This window comes from Ornithorhynchus anatinus, chromosome 11 (genome assembly GCF_004115215.2).
Source record: "Ornithorhynchus anatinus isolate Pmale09 chromosome 11, mOrnAna1.pri.v4, whole genome shotgun sequence".
NCBI lineage: Eukaryota > Metazoa > Chordata > Mammalia > Monotremata > Ornithorhynchidae > Ornithorhynchus > Ornithorhynchus anatinus.
The window spans coordinates 21,417,269-21,441,092 of NC_041738.1; the positions used below are offsets into that span (position 1 = coordinate 21,417,269).

General features: G+C 44.1%; 1 protein-coding gene across 1 annotated transcript in view; it reads left to right on the forward strand.

Moving 5' to 3' along the window:
• The window catches only part of OPCML (opioid binding protein/cell adhesion molecule like), a 343,304-nt gene that overhangs the window by 199,148 nt on the left and 120,332 nt on the right, over positions 1-23,824 (forward strand). The window contains exon 6 of the mRNA XM_029075283.1: positions 13,372-13,496. Within this exon, the coding sequence (XP_028931116.1) occupies positions 13,372-13,496 (125 nt within the window). The remainder of the gene's footprint in view (positions 1-13,371; positions 13,497-23,824) is intronic.

Genomic DNA, 23,824 nt, shown 5'->3' on the forward strand with positions numbered 1-23,824 from the left:
AATGATAATACTTTCTGAACACTGTCTCCTCCAGCCCCTGAAATCCCCTGCTCCTTCCTGCCCCAACTGTCATAAGGTAACATCTCTGGCTATAGGGTAAAGTTGTTTGAAAGGCATGGATTCTGTAATTCAATCCCAACTCAGAAAGTGGAGAATAAGATGGCTTGAGCTTTCCCTTTGAAGCTGAAAACTCCCAGGTTGAAGTATTTCTTGTAATAATAGTGACATTTGTTAAGAGCTTACTGTATTCCAGGCAAAGCGCTGAGCCCTGTTATAAGTACAATACAATCAGGTCAGATACAGTCCCTGTGCAACATGGGGCTTCCTCTCTAAGTTGGGGAGTGATAACAGGTATTGAATATTCATTTAATGGATAAGGAAACTGAGGCAGAGGGAAGTTAAATGACTTGGCCCAGGTGACACAGCAGGCAAGTGGCAAACCAGGAATTAGAACCTAGGTCCCTTGACTTTCATATGTGTTCTTCCCATTAGGCCATATTGCCACCCTTCAATACCAGTGCCTCTTTACCTGGCATGTGGGCTGAACCTTATTAACCTGAAATAATTTTCTAGGCTAGAGACCCGGGAATCTTTAATAACCTCTTAGTCAACTGCCTTGGTGTTTAATGCGTTTTAAACATTTTGAGCTCTGCTGCTTCCTGAAGATTTTGAACAATATTTTTAGCTGCCTAAGCTGTCTTGGGTGGATAAGGACACTTGTTGCTGGAAATAATGTTTTCCTTGGTAAAATCTCTGCATCATTGTGACATGTTGAACGTTAAAAAATTGGTTTGTATGTGGCTTGTTTTTAAATGGAGCGAGAACATAAATTCTCAGTGGGAGGGCAGAGGGGAGGCTAGAGATCCTTCCCCTCCCCCAATAAGTGGTGTGAATTATTCTGGGGAAGCATCCAATGACACTGCAGGCTGGAATGCTGGGAAGCATTTTTTTTTTACAAGCTTTAATTGCTTTTTGCTGGGACCAGGATATTTATGGTTAGGAGATTGCCAAGTTATTTATTAGATGGAGTATCTGGGATAGACTAATATAAATCACTTAGGCCAGTATTGAATATACCAGACACTCAGTAATTTAAAAAGCTTTAATAAAAATGCTAAAATATGAGACTTGTCTTTGGCTGTAATGAGACTCAGTTATCATGTTTTTATCAGCGATTTTCAGACTCGGGGTTTTTTTTTTTCCTCCCTGTCCCCACTGTAAAGAAAAGTGGACACAAACTCCTTCTACCTGAGGATCAGTCAGACACGACCCTGAAAGAAACTCAGGACTCTGTAGTGGAGACAAAATTGGTCCCTAGCCTGATGCCATGGGCTTCCTTTGAGGTTTGTAGACGGGAAGAGTGGAACTCAGTTCTTTCAATCGGTCAATCAATCAGCTGGTCTTTAGTATCTATTGAGGACATATTGGGGACAAAGTGCTCTACTTAGTACTTGCAAAGCACAGTCGAGGTCAGATAAACAACTCCGGTCCTCAAGGAGCTGATGCTGATGAGAGGAACAAACAAAATATACTCTGCAGAGAGCGAGGAAAAAGAAATGGAAGGATGGGGAGTGAATCAACAAGTTCTTACCATAAGGGAATGCATGAACTGATAGGATGTCAGTGTTCAATATAACTGTGATATTTGTTAAGCACTTTCCAGGCACCAAGCATGATGTTGGACTCAGTACTTGTCCCTCATGGGGCACACAGTATTATGTATTTATGTCTGTCTCCCCTACTCTACTCTGTGAGCTCACTGTGGGCAGGGAATGTCACCGCTTGTTGTTGTATCGTACTTTCCAAGCACTTAGTAGAGTGTTTACACAGTAAGCCGCTAAGTAAATATGATTAAATGAGTGAATGAATGAATGAATGCTTGGGGCATCAAATCCCCATTTTACAAATGAGGAAACTGAGGGATAGAGGTCTGATAGAGAAGGTCAGTGACTTGCCCCAAAGCCAAAAGTATGCAAGTAGAGAATGTGGACTAAAACTCAGGTCTCCTGAAATGAGACCCATGCTCTTTCGACTAGGCCAGCTGCTTCTCTTAGATGCTGTGCCATAAATGCCAAGATGAGAGTTGGGAAGTTGGGAAGGTATGATCAGGGAAACAGAATCACTTAAGGAAGCTCATTTCTCAGGCCAAAATGAATGAGGGGAGTAGGCTGAGCCTCAGCCATGTGATGAGAAAATCTTCGGCTACACTGTGGACTCCACATTTCAGCCTCTGACTAAGATAGTGCCTTCCAAGCCACCCAGAAATTATCAGAGAGGGCACCCAACTTCTTCTCCAACACAGGTAGAGGTGCTCTCTGGGCATGAGGAGAAAAGGAGAGCATAGTTGCTGAAAGACTAGTAGAGGAATCCAACAAGTCTCTAACAGGTGAAATTATGCCAAGAGGAGAGAGAAGTAGGAATAAAGAGTGAGGCAGAGGAAGGTGGATTCAGGGTCAGGAAGAGAAGGGTCATGGTAAGGGACGTTGGTGTGTTGATGGAAAAGCAGAAAGAAAAAATATTTCACAGGTTGATTTTCCGGATTGGGATTGTGGCTTGTGTTTTCCAGCTAAAATAGGAAAAGTGTTGACTAAGTCTGTGAGAAAGCCTTTGGAGACAATCATTCATGAACTCCCCAAGCAGAACTCGAGTGATCTGTGATGTCACCAGATCTCTGAGATGTATTTATAGCCCCATAATTCATAATCATTTGTCCTTGCTTCTTATCATTGCTATCATCAAATACAACCAGAAGAGAAAAGCAATTCATAAATACAGTGGAGTATAATCTGCCCTAGTGCAATATAATACACACTCTTCCCTAGACTTGTTGAGACTCTGCATCTTTTAGAGTTTAGGTGCCTAAGTTTGAGTCTGTGACACTGGGGGGTGTCTTGTGTCCTTCAGCCACACCTTTGGGTCAAGTTGTTTTGGGCTGGGATCAGTTTCTGTGCAAGTCTTCTTACTGTTACTCTGGGCCAGGAAAGATTGGGCTTTCTAGGAAATCTTCTTGTTCCATCCCTAAGCTCTCATTTCCCTCACCAAGCCCTCATTTCCCTTATCCTCCCTCTCCTCCGTGCCGACTCTGCACTGGTTTGTGTATCTCTTACGTACTTTGATACTCCAGCTCCACAGCACTTATGTGCATATATATTCTCATACTCTGCTGCTTCCCCTATCTTAATTTGCTTTGATGTTGGCCTCTCTCAATAATAATAATATTAATAAATTGTGGTATTTGTTAAGTGCTTACCATGTGCCAGACATTGTACTAAGTTCTATGGTAGATACAAGCAAATGGGGTTGGGCACATGCCCTGTCCCACATGGGGCTCACAGTCTTAACCCCCATTTTATAGATGATGTAATTGAAGCACAGAGAAGTTAAGTGACTTGCCCAAGGCCACACAGCAGACAAGTGGCATAGCTGGGATTACAATCCAGGTCCTTCTGACTCTCAGGCCCATGCTCTATACATTAGACCATACTGCTTCTGTATACTGTAAACGCCTTGTGAGCAAGGGTCTTGTCTACCAACTCTATTGTAGTGCTCTACCCATAGCAAGTGCTCAATACCATTGATCAGGATGATGGATTGATTGATCGATCCTGGCCAATCTGAGATAATCTCATGCTGTAGGACTGTAAACCTCCCCTGAAGACTATCAACATTTTGTGGGCAGGAATCACATCTGCCAAAATATGTTGTCCTGTACTCACTCAAGCACTTAGTACAGTTCTCTGCACCCAGTAAGTGCTCAGTAAATACCATTGCTTGATTGAATGTGCTCTGCACATAGTAAGCTCTGAATAAATACTATTGAATGAATGGTTCATTGGATACTTGGGTGACAATTCATTCATCTGGTTTTATATTCAGAATATTTATATTTATATTTTACCTGGTTGATACTCATAGGGAGTCATTTTAGTGTAATGGAAAGAGCTAGAGAATGGGAGACAGGAAGGACCAGATTCTGGCTAGTATCACCTCTGCCAATTTGCCTTCTGTGTGACTTTGGCCAACTCATTTAAACTCTTTGGGAGCTTTCACCATCTACAAGATGGGGATAATAATAACTGCCTTTCCTACCTCAGCGGGACACTATGGGAAACAAAGAGATAACCAGCCGTGGGAGTGTTTGGAGAATAAAACCATGATGTAAAATCAAGGTATTAGTATTACCATGAACTGAGAGTCTTTTTGTACATTATTTTTATTTTAAGCACCCAACCTCATTCCACCTCACCTCCAGTTGCTGAGTTCTGTGTCTCAGAAGTTGTGACCATGGTATCGGGGTCCTGAGAAGAGAAAAAAGAACCTCCAGAGCAAAAGGAAAAAAGGATCAAAGATCTCGCCCGTGTGTCAGGAGTTTCCATAGTGGAAAACTCTAGATTCAGATTGACATCTGCAAACTATTGCATGTGATGTCACTATTTGATACTGTGTGCCCCGCATGATGACTATAGGGTTTTCGGTGTCTCAGTACCTGATACCGCAAGGTCTGCGATGGTCATACTAATGAAGCTCCAGTGGCGAGCTGGGAATCATAAAGATGCGAGGCCGCTTATGTAGTGCACTGGAAGATTGTTATCATTCATCATTCATTCATTCAATTGTATTTATTAAGCACTTAAGTGTATGTGGAGCACCATTCTAAGCACTTGGGAGAATACACACAACAGTGAACACTTCCCTGCCAGCTATGAGCTTACAGTCTAGAGGAGAGATAGACATTAATTAAATAAAATTACAGATATGTATATAAGTGCTGCTGGGGCAGGGGAGGGGAGAATGAATAAAAGAGAGCAAGACAGGTGATTAGCAGAAGGAGTGGGAGAAGAGGAAAAGGAGGGCTTAGGTCAGAGAAGGCCTCTTGGAGGAGACTTGCTTTGAAGGAACGGGAGTGAATTGTCTGTTGGATATGAGGAGGGAGGTTCATCCCAGGCCAGTGGCGGACGTGGTCAAGAGGTCGGTGGCAAGATAGATGAGATCAAGGTACAGTGAGAACGATTAGCATTAGAGGATGTGAAGTGTGTGGCCTGGGATGTACTGTAGGAGAGTAGCAAGATGAGGGTAGAGTGGTCAAGTGATTGAGTGCTTATTAAAGCCCATGGTCCAGTGAATTTTGTTTCATACGGAGGTGGATGGGCAACCAGTGGAGGTTCTTGAGGAGTGGGATGACATATGTCCTGAACATTTTTGTAGAAAAATGATCCAGGCGACTGGAGTGTGGAGAGTAGTAAGGGCAAGGGAGGACAAGAGGGAGCTGAGACAGTAATCAAGGCAGAATAAGATAAATGATTGGATTAACATGGTAGCAGTCTGGATGGAAAGGAAAGGGCAGATTTTGGCAATGTTATGAATGTGAAAACTGACAGGATTTAGTCATGGATTGACTATGTGGGTTGAATGAGAGAGAGGAGTCCAAGATATCACCAACATTATGGGCTTGGATGGCAGGAAGGATGACGGTGCCATCTACAGTGATGCGAAAGTCAGGAGGAGGACAGGGCTTGGGTGGGAAGATAAAGTGTTCTGTGTTGGATATTTTAAACTTCGAGGTGATGGGAGGACATCCAATAGATATGTCTTGAAGACAGGAGGAAATGCGAGACTGCAGAGCGGGAGAAAGATCAGGGCTGGAGATTTAGATTTGAGAATCATCCACCAAGAGGTGGCAATTGAAGCTATCTGAGCAAATGAGTTCTCCAAAGACATGGATGTAGATGGAGACTAGGAGGGGACCCAGAACTGAATCTTGAGGGACACCCGCAGTTAGGGGATGGGAGGCAGAAGAAGAGCCCACAAAAGAGACTGAGCACTCCCGAGTCAGCCTTCATGATGCCTTTGTGACATGGTGTCTGCTACAGCTCCAGTCACAGACTTCAGGTCAACTCCTTTAGAGCCACCTCCCTCCTGGTCATGATTGGTGTGATGCTTCATACTTGTAGGGAAATGCCCAGAAAGACAGATTCAAATCAATCAGAATCATCAATAGATATTTATTGAGTTTACCTACTGTGTGTAGAGTTTCTGTATTATGTGTTGAACACTGCATTTGCAAAAGCACATGAGATGGAAGACATGATCCCTAGCCAAAAAGGAGTTGACACTCTAACTGAGGAGAAATAAATAAATAAATTTACCAATAGGGGGAAGAAGTATCAAAATAGTATGGTAGGTGAAAGGGTGTGTACAAAGGGGTGTGTGGCAACAGAAGGTTGTGACTTTGAAAGTGCTGAGTTGGAAGAATATGTCTGGGAAGAAGAAAATATAATTACAGTGGTCCCCTCCTGAAAGAAACTGGGATTTTACAAGGGCTCCAGAGATGGAGTAGCTGTGGTCAGTGGATTTGAAGTGGGAGGGAACTCCAGGCAAAGCAAGAGCCAGGGGTCAGAAATCTAGAACAAGGCACAGTGAGGAAGTGAGATTGGGAAGGCATGGAGGAAGTGAAAAAGAGAGTAAATAGGAGAGGGTGCTTTTATGCCAGTGGTCAGGAGTTTATGTCTAATGCAGAAAGAATTGAATAATTAATGGAGCTTTTGAGGAGCAGAGGGATATAATAATAATAATAATGGTATTTATTAAATGCTTACTATATGCCAAGCAACTAGTTCTAAGCACTGGGATAGATACAAGGTAATCAGATTGTCCACGTGGGGCTCACAGTCTTAATTCCCATTTAAACAGATCAGGTACTGAGGCCCAGAGAAGTAAAGTGGCTTGCTCAAGGTCACACAGCAGACGAGGTGGAGCTAGGATTAGAACCCATGTCTTCTAACTCCCAAGTGCTCCTTCTAACTAAGCCATGCTGCTTCTCTCCAAGGCTCATTAGGTACCAAGCACTGTTCTAAGCATGGGGAGGATACAGGTAATCAATTCAAGTTGGACACAGTCCCCATCCCTCATGAGGCTCACACTCTTCATCCACATTTTACAGATGAGAGAACTGAGCCGGCCTAGCATATACTTTGTTTATTCATCCATTCAATCGTATTCATTGAGCACTTCCTGTGTGCAGGATATGTGTAAGACTAATATTTTAGAAGATGGTCTGAGCAGCTGAGTGAAATGGGAGACTGGAGGGGAGAGAAGCTAGAAGAAAGAAAACCAGTGAGAATGCTGATACAGTAGTCTAGCTGGGATATGAATGAATGTGTGGACCAGGGTGGTGTCCATTTGGGAAGGTAAGTTGTTTAGCTAGAACTACTAGTTACTTCATATTATTCAATATTAATAAATTTGTTCATTTATTCACATTAACGGTTTGTATGCCCCTCTGGACTGTAAAGCATGCTGTGGGCAGGGAATGTGTCTGCTAATTCCATTTATTGGGCTCTCCCAAGTGCGTACTACAGTGCTCTGCACATAATAGACTTTCAATAAATACAATTGGTTGGTTGATTACTCCTGACCCTTCTCCATCCTCAAAGATGCCGGAGCAAGGGACACCCTTTATGTGATTATAGCTGTGTTTATTGGCCTTGTCCCCCACAAACCCTTATTCTCCCAGCAGAGTGTCCCTCTCCATTGAATGACCAAAAAGACTAGAAGACCCAAGACACTGACAACCAGACTCCAGCCACCAGGCTCCTCCAGGTCCTTATACGTTTTATCCTCCCATGATTCTGGAAGGTGGAATGATATCCATCACTGCCTTTTCCACCCACACCAATCACTGCTTAGGGTTAGGGTGCACTTGTGTTTACAATATGCTTGGCAGGGCTATTTAAATGAGTGTCTCACTGCATAAATCTTCGTCTTTGCCCCATCACATATTCTCTCCTCCCCCTCCCATCCTCTAACTGTTGGGGTTCCTCAAGGTCAGTTCTTGGCCCTCTTCTGTTCTTCATATACACTCCTCCCTCAGTGAACTCATTTGCTCTCACAGCTTAATTATCATCCCTATGCAGATGACACAGCAGATCTACATCTCTGCCCCATCCCTCTCACCCCCTCCCTTCAGGCTCGTATCTCCTCCTGCCGGCCAAGATGCCCTCTACCTGGATGTCTGCCCGCCACCTAAAATTCAACATGGCCAAAAACTGAGCTCCTCATCTTCCCTCCAAGCCTGTCCTCTTCCTGACTTCTCTATCACTGTGGATGGTACAACCATCCTTCCCATCTCTCAGGCCCGCCAACCTCGGTGTCATCTTTTGACTCGCTCTCTCATTCCCGCCACAGCATCCAATCCGTCACCAAAACCTGCCAGTCTCACCTTTATATTATCGCCAAGATCCGCCCTTTCCTCTCCACCTAAACGGCTATCTTACCTGTTTACAGGCTCTCATAATAATCCCGGCTGGATTATTGTGTCAGCCTTCTCTCTGATCTCCCTTCCTCCTCTCTCTCCCCACTCCAGTTTATTCTTCACTCCGCTGCCCCGGCTCAATCTTCCTGCAGAAACGCTCTGGGCATGTCACTCCCCTTCCTTAAAAACCTCCAGTGGTTGCCTATCAACCTCCACACAAAACAAAAACTTCTCACTCTAGGGCTTAAAGGCTCTCCATCCACCTTGCCCCCTCCTACCTCTCCTCCCTTCTCTCCTTCCACTGCCCACCCCCACACACTCCGCTCCTCTGCCGCCCACCTCCTCTGCCGTCCCCCGTTCTTGCCTATCCTGCCCTCGACCCCTGGGCCACATCCTCCCGCCGGTCCTGGAATGCCCTCTCTCCTCAACCTCCACCAAACTAATTCTCTTCCCCTCTTCAAAACCCTACTTAAAGCTCACCTCCTCCAAGAGACCTTCCCAGACTGAGCTTCCCTTTTCCCTCTGCTCCCTCTGCTCCCCCTCTACCCCCTTCACCTCTCCTCAGCTAAGCCCTCTTTTCCCCCCTTTCCCCTCTGCTCCTCCCCCTCTTCCCTTCCCCTCTCCCTCCCCCTCTCCTTCCCCTTCCCTCAGCACTGTACCCGTCTGCTCAACTGTATATTTTTCCATTACCCTATTTATTTTGTTAATGAAATGTACATCCCCTTGATTGTATTTATTTGCTATGGTTTAAATGAGAATGTTCATCCCCCTTCATTCTATTTATTGCTATTGTTCTTGTCTGTCTGTCTCCCCTGATTAGACTGTAAAGCCGCGTCAAAGGCGGGGTCTGTCTCTATCTGTTACCAGGGATTTGTACATTCCAAAGCCGCTTAGTACAGTGCTCTGCACATAGTAAGCGCTCAATAAATACTATTAGAATGAATGAATATCGGGTCACTATGGTGAGAGCACAGGTCAGCGTACTAAGTGGGGCCCAACCACAGCTACATCCCAGTGGGATACCTGAATCTATTTCCATTTGGCCAGAATAAATCTTTCAGCATTGCCTTGAGGTCTCTCAGGATTACTTTGAGGTCTCCATATCATTTTACACACAATCCCTCAGCTGTCTTGGGGAGCCAACCCCCCCTAGAAATGGGGACCTCCCCACCTCAGTGGAATTTCAGTATTAACAATTTCCTTCCCCAGCAAACAAGATCAATCAAACATATTCATTGAGCACTTACTGTGTGGGAGCACTGTGCTGAGCACTTAGGAGAGTACGATATGACAATACAACAGAGTTGGTAGATGCATTCCCTTCTCACAACAAACACAGTCTAGAGGAGGAGACAGACATTAAAATAAATAAATAAATTACATATATGTTCATAAGTACTGTGGGGCTGAGGGAGGGGTGAATAAAGGGAGCGAATCAGGGTGATGCAGAAGGGAGTGGGAAAAGAGGAAATAAGGGTTACTTAGGGGACAGGCTCTTGGAGATTATGCTTCATTAAGGTTTGAAGGATTGGCGGGGAGTAATTGTTTGTTGGGTGTGAAGAGGGAGGACGTTCCAGGCCAGAAGCAGGATGAGTGAGAGAGGTCAGTGATGAGATAGATTAGACTGAGGTAGAGTGAGTAGATGGGCTTCAGAGGAGCAAAGTGTGCACCTGTGTTGCATTTGGAGAGCAGTGTGGTGAGGAAGGAGGGAGCAGAACTGGGAAAGGAAAAATGTATAAGATTTTAGCAACAAATGGAAAGTGAGGGTGGAAGACATTGAAAAATCAAGGATAATGCCAAGGATTGGGAAACAGGGAGGGAGGTGGTGCTGTCAACTGAGATGGGAAAGTTAGGTGAAGATTAGGTTTGGGGAGCAAAGGTGACAAAACTGGTATTAGCCGTATCGAGGTTATGTTACTGGTGGGGGATCCACCTTTATCTATCTTGCTGACAGGAGGAAATCCTGGATTGTCACTGGGGAGAGAGGTCAGAGCAGATATACTTGGGATCCATGATTCAAATTCACATAATGTCACCCATTTATCCAGAAAAACAGAGCCCCCATTTTTTCCCCCTGGAACCAACTGTCTGGCAATTTGCATGTGTGTGGTGATATGGTGGTACCCCTCTGTCAACCACAAAGAAATCTGTCAGGTTTTCAGGCCCTTTCCACCTGAAGCAGTTGCCTGCCTATTCTTCGATCCTGTACTGAGGAGTCCTCATCTCCACAACTCATGGTTCTTCCACAACATGTGTGTTCTCTATACAATAGAGCAATCAATTGATCAATCAATGGTATTTATTTTAGTATACAGAGCACTGTACTTAGCATTTAGAGGTAGCATTTAGGGTAACAATAAAGATAGAGTTGGTAGACCATGGCTCTGCCTCTTGGAGCATTGGCTTGGGGAGAGACATTAAAATAAATTACCTGAGGGGAAGCAACAGAGTATAAGAAGATGTAGAAAAGGACTGAGGGGGGTGGCGCAACCAAGTGATGATGATAATAATAATACTATTTCTTCAGCACTCAGTATGCACTGTAATAAGAATTGTAATAAGCTCTGGTTCAGATATAAGTAGATTGGTTACAATCCCTGTTCCTCACAGGGCGTACAGTCTACCCGAAGTTGGTAGGCGACCAAGAAGGGAGAGTGAATAGAGTGGGAGGGATGAGAGATTAGTCAGAAAGGATTTAGAATGCTATTTGGAAATTAGGGAATGTTCTTCTGAGAACCTATCTGATTACAGCATGATGTGATGCTGGAAAAAAATAGTTGGAGATATGTTTGCAGAATTAGGATATTGATCTTGGTGAGATTTCCTTAACACTGGAACCCTCATATTCCAGGAGAAGGGACAACACATTTCTCTCAGGAATAGATTTAAATATCATCAGACCAAACTGCAGTCGGTGCTTAGCCTTAGCGGTGGCCCTGGGGACATTGTTTTAAAGTTTCAACCAGAAGCCCCTGAGATTCATTCATGCATGCACAAAAACCTCCAATACTAGCATAGAGCATGGGGGGCACATAAGGGCTCTATGCTGAGGTCTTGGGTCGGGGGAATTTTGTTGGACTTCGCCCCGGAGGGGCGGGAACCACAGATCTCCTGCTAAAATAGGCTCTGTCCAAACTTGGCTCAGAAACAGCTCTGTAGCTTAAACCTAGAAATGCAGAACCTCCAACTCGTGCCTGATTGGAATAATCCAGATTTTGAAGGGACAGATCGATATCCGTGAGGAATTCCTTTTTTATTCCCGAATCTAACATTACAAGCCAGGCTAGTGTGAAGGATTACTTTTGGCAGGTGACACTTAGAGGGAAACCAGTGCTTGATCCGGGATTTGTATTCCTAGCGCCCTTATGGTAGTGACTCTGTCCTTTGTGGCCAAAGAGAATGAAAACCCCATGGCTCCCCCTGGCTAGTGCACTGTTTGTTGAGTGCCACTTGTAAAGTGTTAAAAACAGTGAAATGATCTGGAGGGGGGCATGTGGTCCAGGTTTCTAAAATTTCTTCAGCATGGACTTGCAGGTGGAAGGATATATGTGGTATTTATTAAGCACTCACTGTGTGCCAAGCACTCTATTAAGTGCTAAGGTAGGGACAAAATAATCAAGTTGGCCATAGTGCGTGTCCCACAGGGGCCTCACAGTCTAGCGGGGGAGGGAAAACCGGTATTTCATCCCCATTTTACAGATAATGAAAACTAAAGCACACAGAAGTTAAATGATTGCCCAGTGTCTCCCAGTAGGTAAGTGACGGTCTGGAATTAGGACCTCCCAGGCCCCAAGCTTTTCCACTGGGCACGCTGCTTTTTAGGTAATAATCAAAAAGGAGGCTGGTGCAGCAGGGAGATAACAATGTTATTTGTTTCTAAACTCTTCTTCTAAAGGTTACAGAGACAAAACCACACCATGAGGGCCCACATGGAGGGAGAGGTGTGCACTAGCATTTAGGCTCCGTCTTGCTGCTTCTTGGTCCAGTCCCACTAAATTGTATGCTCCTTGAGGGCAGGGAAATCGTGTCTACCACTTCTATTGTATTTTGGTTGTCTTCCAAATGCTTAGTAGAGCACCCTGCCTGCAGTGAGTGCTCAATAGATAGAAATTTTTTTATGGTGTTAAGCGCTAACTACGGGTCGAAGACCGTTCTACGTTCTGGGGTTGGTAATTTCATTCATTCATTCAATAGTATTTATTGAGCGCTTACTATGTGCAGAGCACTGTACTAAGCGCTTGGGATGAACAAGTCGGCAACAGATAGAGACAGTCCCTGCCGTTTGACGGGCTTACAGTCTAATCGGGGGAGACGGACAGACAAGAACAATGGCAATAAACAGCGTCAAGGGGAAGAACATCTCGTAAAAACAATGGCAACTAAATAGAATCAAGGCGATGTACAATTCATTAACAAAATAAATAGGGTAACGAAAAGGGGATCACAGTCTAAGTAGGAAGGAGAACAGATATTGAATTCCCATTTTACAATTGAAGAAATGGAGCCTTAGAGAAGTCAAGTGACCTGCCCAAGGTCTAACAGCAAGAAGTTGGCAGAGTCCAAGATTAGAACCCAGGACCTCTGACTCCAAGGCCCATGCTCCTTCCACTAGACCATGCTGCTTCTCCTAATGATTGATTAATTGATTGATTTCTATCTTACTGGCTTCTGTCCCCTGACATTTCAGAGTTCTGATTAATGCAAAAGAGTTGATTGTGTGACTGTGACGGGGAAGAGGATCTACCTCCCATTACAACTCACTGGCATTCTGATGGTTCCCTGAGGACACCATTTATATAGAAGGCATTGGTGATGCAGGCCTCCAAGTTTTTGAAAGTGGATGTAATAGGAGTGTGAACTTCTGGTATTTTGATCTGATCAATAATTATCTCTTTGTCACCTCAGTAAGGAGAGGGTAGATTGGTGTCTCTCCAACTTCTCAAAGAGACAATTTGCAGGGAAGGCTGGCTGTTAAGGAGATGCAGTTTGCTTCACTTTACACTTATGAAGTCAAAGAGAAAATTATAGGGAATTCCTTGGGGCATCTGTCTCCGCTAAGACTTTGGAGTTTGTTGGGAGTCACCCTCACCTTCTCTTTTTCTCTTTCTTTCTCCTTGCAGTTCCCCCCAGATTATGAACATCTCCTCAGACATCACCGTGAACGAAGGGAGCAGCGTGACCCTGCTGTGTCTCGCCATTGGTAGGCCAGAACCAACAGTCACCTGGAGACACCTGTCCATCAAAGGTAAGGAAGACTTGTGATGGGTGTTGAGATCATGTGGGTGATCTGAACATACCAGCCTATTATCAGTAAACGGGCAAGTGTGCTTACTTTCAAAGAATTATTGGTGTGCCTGAACCAAACATTTTGTTGAACTGAATTTGGCTGTTTGGGTGTTGAACCAAAAACTTCACATAGAATTTTTCTTGGAGAAAGGAGGCATTCAGGAAGGGTCTTAATACTAAGGTTTTGGGTGGGGGTGTCAGAAAGCTAGACCTCAACTTACACCACATGAACAGTGGGTCACTTTCATTCCACTGCCACAGTGGGGGGGTGCAGCAATACTGCCTTGTGTTATAAAAGCTTTTCGTTGAGCAACTTTGGGAAAGGCAGGGATAAAGCCTTCTGGAGAAGGTTAGTGGGATTGACATCTTTGTGAGAAATTGTTCAGCCACCATCTTTGAGGGAGTCAGTGGTGTGGCCATCTTTGAGAGAAGCTGAAACTTGGCCACCATGCAAGTTTTTAAGAGTCTGCAGCGTGACATGATGGTATCGGGGTTTGTCCTTGCCTGACAGCTGGAGCGGGTGGTGCTGCAGCCACCTTTGAGAGAAGCTGGGTGGCCATCCTGTTTTCTTCTCTAATTGTCTGAAGTCAACCGTGTGCGTGTGCATGTCTGTGTGTATGAGAATGAATAAGTGCGAGGGCGAGCGTACGAGAAAATGGCATTCTGTGAGAAAGAGTGTGTATTAGAGAAAGAGGCAGATGGCCATACTAGGAGTGTGTGAGAGAGAGAGCCAACGTGGGTTTGTGTGTGAGTTTGTGTAAGGCAGTTTGGAAGGAAAGATTATTCCCTGGCTGGGAAAGCTTCCTCAGGACATTCATAATGCCTCCCAGCCAGGAATGTGCTTGGGTTAGTGCAGGAGTTGATCTTACACAGAGAATTGCTCAGTTCAGGAAGAGGCTGGGAGATCAATGTACCCTGCCTCAGCCCCCTAGAATACTCTGAAGTACCTGGATCTACCAAGCCATTCAAACCCATTTGGTTCCCCTACACTCATATGGGGTTGTCGGATATCAAAGCTAGTCTCTTATCATCATTCTTTGAGCTGTCAAAATACAAGAAGACAGTCGGGGCTTTCCCTGGACCCCACACTATCCCTCTGCTCTGCTGCCCAGTGGTCACCCAGTCCTTTGTCTGGATCTCTTTGCTCCCACTTTCGGCTCCAGTGTCTGTTCATTGGAAGTCATAGGGTACTGAGCATTCTGGGGAACAGAATGCCCTAAGGGTAGTTCCTATCCTGGTAAAAGAGGATTCTCCTCTGCTTCCCAGGAATCCAAGCCTTTGTCCTCTCCATAGCCAGCCTGGCGGAAGATGCTCCCAGTCTTGGAACAGAAGGAGAGAGGGAAGGAGAGATACTGGTGTCAATTCCTGCCCAGCTGGAAGGGGAGCGACAAGCAGTACTCTCTCCCCTCCATCTGCAGCAGAAGTTGGAGACACCACCCTCCCCTTGGTGAGGGATAACCTAGAGCCCATGTTAATACACAGAGAAGTTTCCTTATGCCTTCTTGATTTGGCTTTCTTCCTTGTCTACCCTTCCATTACTGGTCAGTGTAAAACCCAAGTATTCAAATTCAGCAATGACTTTCAGAGTTCTTTGGGTGCAGTTTGCCTTTAAGCTGCTACCTAAACCTGATTTTCATCATCCTATTCATAATGATAATAACCTTATTTATTCACACATTAGGTGTCAAGCACTGTGCTAAGTGCTGGAGTAAGTACAGGATAATCAGATCAGATGAAGCCCCTGTCCCATATAGGGCTCTCAGGTAACAAGGAGCAAAAGCAGGTGTTTTTTCCCATTCTATGATGAGGCAACTGAGGCTCAGAGTAGTTAGGTAACTCACCCAAAGTCACCCAGCCAGCTAGCAAGGATAATTGTCAATCCATTACCTACTGTTGACACAGAGAACAGGTTCCCTATAACCTCCCTGTTATTTCGCCTGGGTGTTTTCAGAATATACACATTTTCATCCGAATGATTCAAAGATATCTTAATGATGCTCCCAGTGATTGTGGGAGAGTTGAATCAATCAGTCACTCAGTGGTATTTATTAACCTCTTACAGTGGGCAGAGCACTGTACTAACCACTTGGTAGAGAACAATATAATGGACTTGATATTCAGTCCACAAAGAGCTTACAGCCTAGAAAGGGATGCAGATAGCAATATAAATAAATAAATTACAGATGTGTACATAGGTGCCGTGGAACTGAGAGTGGCATCTATATCAAGTGCTCAAAGGGAACAGGTGGACATGCACATATAACTCAGAAGGGAGAAGGAGAGGGCTTACTCAGAGAAGGACTTTTGGAGGAGATGTGATTTAATAAGGCTTTAAAGGTGGGGAGAGTGGTGGTCTGGTATACGTGGAGGGGGAGGGAGCTCCAGGTCAGAAGGAGGACGTGAACAGCGATATATACCAAGCACCTTGAGCAAGCTGGAACTAGAGGAGTGAAGCATGCATGCTGGGTTGTAGTAGGATATCAGGGAGATAAGGTAGGAGCAGAAGGAGGAGAGAAGCAGCGTGGCTTAGTGGAAAGAGCCCGGGCTTGGGAGTCAGAAGTCATGGGTTCTAATCCCAGCTCCGTTGCTTGTCAGCTGTGTGACCTTGGGCAAGTCACTTAACTTCTCTGTGCCTCAGTTACTTCATCTGTAAAATGGGGATGGAGACTGTGAGCCCTATGTGGGACAACCTGATTATCTTGTATCTACCTCAGCGCTTAGAACAGTGCTAGGCACATAATACTTAAAAAGTACCAACATTATCATTATTATTATTAGGAGGGGATGAGTTTATTAATTGCTAAAGCCAGTGGTAAGGAGTTTCTGTTTGATGTGGAAGTGGGTGGGCAACCACTGGAGGTTCTTGAAGAATCAAATGTGGTGTGGCACTAATATTCAGACCAAGCTAAAGGAAAAAACATGGAATCTCTCAAATGAACTAATAGTCATGACAGCAGTTCCATTACCAATTAGCACCTTTTGCCCTATGGCACGTTTATGATATTTGTTAAACAGTTATTAATAATAATAATAACAATGTTGGTATTTGTTAAGCTCTTACTAGGTGCCGATCACTGTTCTAAGCACTGGGGTAGATTACAGGGTAATCAGGATGTCCCACATGAGGCTCACAGTCTTAATCCCCATTTTTCAGATGAGGTAACTGAGGCACCAAGAAGTTAAGTGACTTGCCCAAAGTCACACAGCTGACAGGTGGTGGAGGTGGGATTAGAACCCATGACCTCTGACTCCTAAGCCCATGGTCTTTCCACTGAGCCATGCTGTTTCTCTTGTTATGTGCCAGGCACTGTATTAAGCTTTGGGGTAGGTACAAGACAATCAGGTTGGAAGATAATCAAGTTGGACAAAGTCTCTGTTCCATATGGGCTCACAGTTTTAATCCCCATTTTACAGATGAGGTAACTGAGACACAGAGAAGTTAGGTGACATTCCCAAATTCATACAGCAGGCAGGTGATCGTGCTGGGATTAGAACCCTTCTACTAGGGATTGATAGATAATGATGATAATCATCTTCATCATCAACATCAGAGTATTTGTTAAGCACTTACTCTGTGTCAAGCACTGTTCTAAGCACTGGGTCCAACACACTTGATCAGGTCAAATACAGTCCCCATCTCATATGGAGCTCTCGGTCTAAGAAGAAGAGAGAAGAGGTATTTCATCTTTATTTTACACAGAGAGGTTAAGTGATTTGCCGAGGATCACATAGCAGGCAATTGGCACAGCTGGGATTAGAAACCCAGTCCTCTGACTCCCAGGCCTTTGGCCTTTCTTCATGGCTATGCTTCTTCTTATAAGTCTCACAATTAAAAGACAGTCAAAACCATGGACCCATGATAGCATTTATTGAGCTCCCACTGGATGCCATGCATTCTACTCAGCATTTTGGAAGTACAAGAAAAGGAAATGCCATGGAGGAAGACAGACATAAACATATTTACAAGTAGAGCAGTCCAAAAAAATAAGTGAATTACAATTGGATGAACATATATACATAAATGCTGAAAATAGGTAGTGATAAGTATCTATGTTTTAGAAAAGGGTGGTGGATTTATACAATTTGGAGGGCAAGGACTTTATTAGGGAAGCCTTTTTTATGGATCTGAGATCTGGATGGTTTGGGTACTGTTTGCTAATCTATGGCTCCCAATCCATCTGGAAGGCTTCCGGGACGTCAGCAGTAAGGTGGAGGTGGTGTGGACTGACAGTTCCACGACCATCATCCTGCCTCAGGTGAGCTCAGGTCAGAGGTCAAGGGTCAGAGGTCAGCACTCAGGCCAATCTTCTATCAGCCCCTGAGTCTGGGAAAGGGATTGCTCAGCCCTGCCCTCTGCCCTTGTGGTCCTGAACAGTAAAGACAAGAGGTGTGGGCTGGGGGAGAGGAATCTGGGGGGCTGGGAGAAATCTGTTCCACCTCCTGCTTCGGTGCTCCAGCTAAAATATTGCTTTATGTCCCACTTCTCCTCTTCCCTGCTCTCACTGGTTCCCCCAAGGAGGAACTATTTGATGGGCAAATCTGCCCATGATTAGATGCCATGATCTAAGTCACCAGATAGGAAGACTCTGTGCATGATGTGTAATTAGCTTCAAGGTACCATCTGTATTTACCACCTATGCCTCATTTGTAATTTTATTTATTTATATTGAGGTCCGTCTTGTACTTTCCCAAGTACAGGGTTTTGCACAGAGTAAACCCTCAATAAATACGATTGAATGAATGAACAAATTTACTTTCTAGAACAGTTCTATGTGCCTTAAGTGGTGAGACTGATGTAATGCCCTCAGCAACAGAGAATGAACAACATCAGGAATTCCTAAACAGTTGCTGCTGTATGGACATTTAAAATGAGGTAACACTAAACAAGGTGGAGAGAAGAAGCACTTTAAAGAAACAAGGAAGTGAAATTTTGAACCAAATGTAAATGGGAAACAGCAACAGAGGTAGGTTAGACTAGCAGGCAGTAATCAAAACTGAGGTAGGTATAAGAGCAGAGCATTTGAGCAGATCATCACACCAGTAGAAGATAAGAAAATTTTCTTTCACTGTGGATGACATAGCTGAATGAGGGGCAAACTTTATAGCTCCACAGTGTAAAAGGGATTTTTCATCACATATCGGTCACAACAGCCCCACCCATACCCCAGTAAAATCTCTCATCATGAGTAGTGACATTATCCAACCCAAAGGAATGCTATATATCCACATATAGAATTCTCTTCTCGCTTCTTCTTCTTTCTCTGTCTCTATATAGATGTACTGTATGTTAATTAGAGTTTAATATAGCATTGTGAACTTTTAAAAAAAGCACTATATAAATAGAATGTTCTCATAGTAGAAATATATTTAGATTTAAATATGTGTCATGTATATGGCTCAGTTTAGTATCTATCCACTTACTTCTATCTATGGGTATGGGCAGGAAACGTGTCCGCTAATTCTGTTGTATTGCACTCCCCCCGAGGGCTTAGTACAGCATTCATTCATTTAATTGTATTTATTCAGTGCTTACTGTGTGCAGAGCACTGTACTAAGCATTTGGGAGAATACAATATAGAAGTGTGTCTTTGAGGAAATAGCCCAGGCTGGGAGTCAGAAGGTCTTGGGTTCTAATCCTGGCTCCACCACTTGTGTGCTGTGTGACCTTGGGCAAGTCACTTAACTTCTGTGTGCCTTAGTTACCTCATCTGTAAAATGGGGATTAAAAGTGTGAGCCCCATGTGGGACAACCTGATTACCTTATATCTACCAGTGCTTAGAACAGTGCTTGGCACATAGTAAGCGTTTAACAAATACCACCATTATAATATTAATAGACACCTTCTAAGCGCTCAATAAATACCGTTGATTGATTCATTGATTCTGTCCCCCATTGTTTTCATTATTTGGGATATTTCTTTGCAACCACCTGTGCTCTCTCTGCCCCAAAACTATTTGATACAGTGCCAGGAACAGCATAGAAGCAGCCAAGATATACCTAAATTGGACCGTGGCTTGAAGGAAAGAGCATGGGTCAATTGAGTCACGAAACCTGAGTTAGAGTCCCAGCTTAGGCACTTGCTTCTCGGTGATCTTGGGCAAGACACTTAACTTTGTTCCTTGGTTTCCTCACCTATAAAATGGGAATGAAATATCTGCTCTCCCTGCCTCATAAGCTGGGAATCCTTTGTACAGCAAGGACTGTGACCTAACCGATTTGTTTTCTATCTCCCCAGCAGCTCGGCACATTCTAAGTGTTTAATAGATAACTTCATCAGCATCGTTATTATAATTAGTGCTTTTCTGAGCTACCCTAGCTCATTCTTCTTGTTCTAGGGAATTCTTGAATCCCCACTGACTACTGAAGCTGCTTGATTACACCCCGCCCCGGTGTTCACGAGAGGCAGCGGGGAGGGCATAATGGTCCGTGAAAGGATTAATGCCTTCCCTCCCTGGTGGAAGTGGTCATGTCTAGCCAGGAGAGGGCCCCATTATGGTGGCTCCAGGCCCAAGAGGTCCAGAATGGTGGCTCCAGGCCCAAGAGGTCCAGAGGGTCTAGCTTGCTTCTCCAGGGCCAACCTTTCAGTCAAGTCCCTGCCTGCCCATCCACTTCATTCAAGTCTATGGTTGGTCATGGGACATCCTTATCTCACTTCCCAAATGGAGCCAGCACCAGTTGGAGCCCTCACCACTGCCAGTCCCTCAGACCAACTTGGCATCTGTACTTAGTAACTGGCTTTCCTAAATTGGAACCAGTTTCTCCCAAACCACTGCTTGCTCACCATCTATCTACATGTAAATGGTTCTCTCTTCTGTTTCCCAGACTCTGTTGAAAACCACAAATCCACTGGTGAGCACCTTGGCCTAGTGGCAAGAGCATGGGCCTGGAGTTCGAGGGATCTGGGTTCTAATTACGCCTCTGCCGCTTCCCTGCCAGGTGACCTTGAGCCTCTGTTTTCTTATCTGTAAAACTAGGATTCGGTATCTATTCTCTCTCCTACTTAGAGTGTGAGCCCCATGTGGGAAAGGGACCCTGTCTGACCCGGTTCTCTTCCATCTACCCCAGCACGTATACAAGGAGTACTTGACATATAATGAGCACATAAGTACCACCTCTGTCATTATTATTACATCTAGCAATACCTGCCTTTCCCGGAGGGTTCCCTCACCATTTCTCAGTGGGCTTGTGGTTTGCAACAGTGCCCAGGAGAACCAAACACAGCCTCATCTGCATGGAGATAGGGCCGGACCCTGGGTTAACATCAGACCCAGTCATTCACCAAAAACAGCAACTTCAGGGTATTCTTGGTTGATGCAGGAATATGTATGCATGCTTAGTGGATCTGTGTGCTTGAGGGAGCTGTGGGAAAACAAAGATGGTGGAGGTGATCCTTCGACCTCTGCTTAGTTCTTTTACCCTGCATGGTGCTTTTTTCAAGGATTAAAGTTGTCCCCTCTGTCATCCTCTTTTGATAATTGCACTCCCCTGCTGTCCGACTCTACTGTTCCAAGATGGCAGATAAGATCCCAATCATGTTTTCTGTCTTTTGATCTATACAAATGGAGAGTCAATCTCTATCTGACCGGGCAACCTATCCATTGCACACTGCATCTTCCTACACACGAGCAGCAGGAGTTCTCTGCGAGCCAAGGGCTTGCAGTCTCTCCCTGACTTCAGCCCCAAATTTGTGTCCTGGAGCTAAGCTCCCCTCCCTTTTGCCTACCTGATTCCCGACCTCATAGTGAAGATGTATGAGATAATCTCAGCAAAGTAGTTAGGGACAGATGCTAGAGTATTTATAGCCCTGGCAGTATTTTTATAAAGTGAGATTAACAAGTGTACTAAAATATACACAGAAAGCATTCCAAAGCTCAGCCCTTATACAGGCCCATAAATAGCAGGTACACCAGGATATACCAAGCCAACGTTCATTGGGAATTTGCTACAACTTGAAGCTTTGGACCTGTAGTACATACAGATATACGTATGACCTATGTCCCAATTTTCTATGGATCCACTGAAGATAAATGTCTTTACAAATGCTTCAAATCTCTGGGATGTGCTCTGCTGATCCTAAATATATATTTCTATAAACCTGGAGGTCTTTTTGAAGACATTTATTTTGGTGTTTGGCAAGTGTTTTAAGGCAGTTCTTATAAAGCTTCTATGGTAAGACTTTCTTTGGTACAATAAAGGAGTTTCATACACAAAAGCTTTTCTATAATGCTGCAGTTGCAATGCAGACTAAGAAAATCCAGGAAAATCTCTTGTTCATGCTGACCCCTTCCCTCTAAATTCACATAGGTTAAGCTGTCTCCTTTAGCCTCTCTCTTTTGTTTACCTGGAGAATCAGCCTTAACTCAATTTTATTTCCTGCATCTCGTTGTCTTTTTTTATAAATGACATTTAAACATCAAAACTCAAAAGTTAGAACATGTTGCTTGGGTTTGAAAAGCACTTGGAAAGTCAAGGATTTTAATTCCAGTCTGGGACATGAAGGGTGGCTGGTAATAGTCTGGGGGAAGCCAAGAATGAGAAGGCAAGAGAAAGAATGGAAAAACTTCACAAAAGGAAAGTAATGAAATTGCCCCACATCAAACAACTTGAAGAAAACCCCTTCCCATGAGTGGAGCATAATGGCATTTGAAACAGGTGACATTTCTTCCACATACACTGGAATCTTCAAAGAGGGACCGAACACTCAACCCCTAATTGGAGGTTTTACCCAATCCAGATGCCTGATTCAAGATCAATCTCAAGACTCTGCAAGCATCTGTGTCCCAATTGGGTCTCTGTCACCCCCTCACCCTGCAACCAAAATTACCTTTAATTGTTTGCCTTTCCTTGAAAAGACTAGCTACTCACCTACACCCAAATTCTCCTTTCAGCACTGATTTTGAGTTGTTTGGGATGTATTTTCACTATATTTCATCCATTTATAGTCCTGAGTGTTAAAATGCTGGAGCTGAAGCAATAAACAGAGATGTTTAAGTCACTTGTCATAACAAGTGCCACTTTCCTGGTAGGAATACAAATGCTTCTCAGGGTTGGGAGCTTCTTTGAAAGTAACATCATTATTTCTCAGACTAATCTTTCATCAAGACATGGAGGCCTAAACTATTATCCTCATTAATTTGCAAGGGGAAGGGGGCGGTTGGAGATTTGATGAACTTCTCATAGCTAGATTGGGAAAGAAACGCAAATTCTTCTCTTTGAATGGTAGATGCAAGAGTCTTTTAGAAGTCATAGATACTCATCCTCTGCACTTGTGCATATATGTATGTTCCATTAAACATGGAATTTATTTCTTCATTTTATGCCTGTCTCCTCCATTAGAGTCTAATTGCTAGTAGGCAGGGGTCATGTCTGATTACTTCTACTTGCCCAAGTGATTAGTACAGTACTTAATATAGTAAGCACTCATAACTACCACTATAATTCAGCTACAGGGATTCAGGAATCTGATATCAGCACAAGGAGGCAAAAAAACCAGAATAGGCCTGGAAGTCAGAGGACCTGGTTCTAATTCCAGTTCTGCCATTTGTCTGCTGTGTGACTTTGTGGAACTCACTTAACTTCTCTGTACCTCAGTTCATCTGTAAATGGGGTAAGACTGTGAGCCTCCCACATGGGACGTGGGCTGTGTCCAACTTGATAAACTCATATCTACATCAGTTTCTTAGTACAGTATCTGGCACATAGAAGCACTTAACAAATACCATTAAAAAAATACCAAACAACAACAACAAAAACCAGAATGCCTAGTCACTTTGGGGCAGTGAGCAATGCTTAAAGATTGTGGTGTTCTGAAGAAAGGCAAAACCGTCCAGTCTTCTGCTGGCTCACTAAGCAGAACATTAAGGGACCTGGGTGAATTTCTCTAGAACAAAACGGCTATTCATGGATATTGGTAACAATACTGCTCCATATAATCCTGCAGAACTGATCCTCTCTATAAACAAGGAGAGGCCAGTCCCATGTCCTCCAAGGGCTTTAGGTTCTGGCTTAGGAAACCATCCCCATATGTGCAGGTGAATTTCCAAGTTCCTGCCTTACAATCTACCAGTTTTCAAGGTGAAATATCAGGTGACCACCTGATACCTTTAGAAGGACCTACTTTAAATGAGTTTGCTTACTTTCCTAATTGACTCCTCTAAGAGAGGAGAGGAGAAAGGGCAGGAGTAGAAAAACGAATATAAAAACAGACAAAGACAGAGCTTAGCCAAGTCTTTGACAAGGCTTCTCCTTCTCTAGTTGCTTGCTTGTAGATACCTGAAACCTTGCTT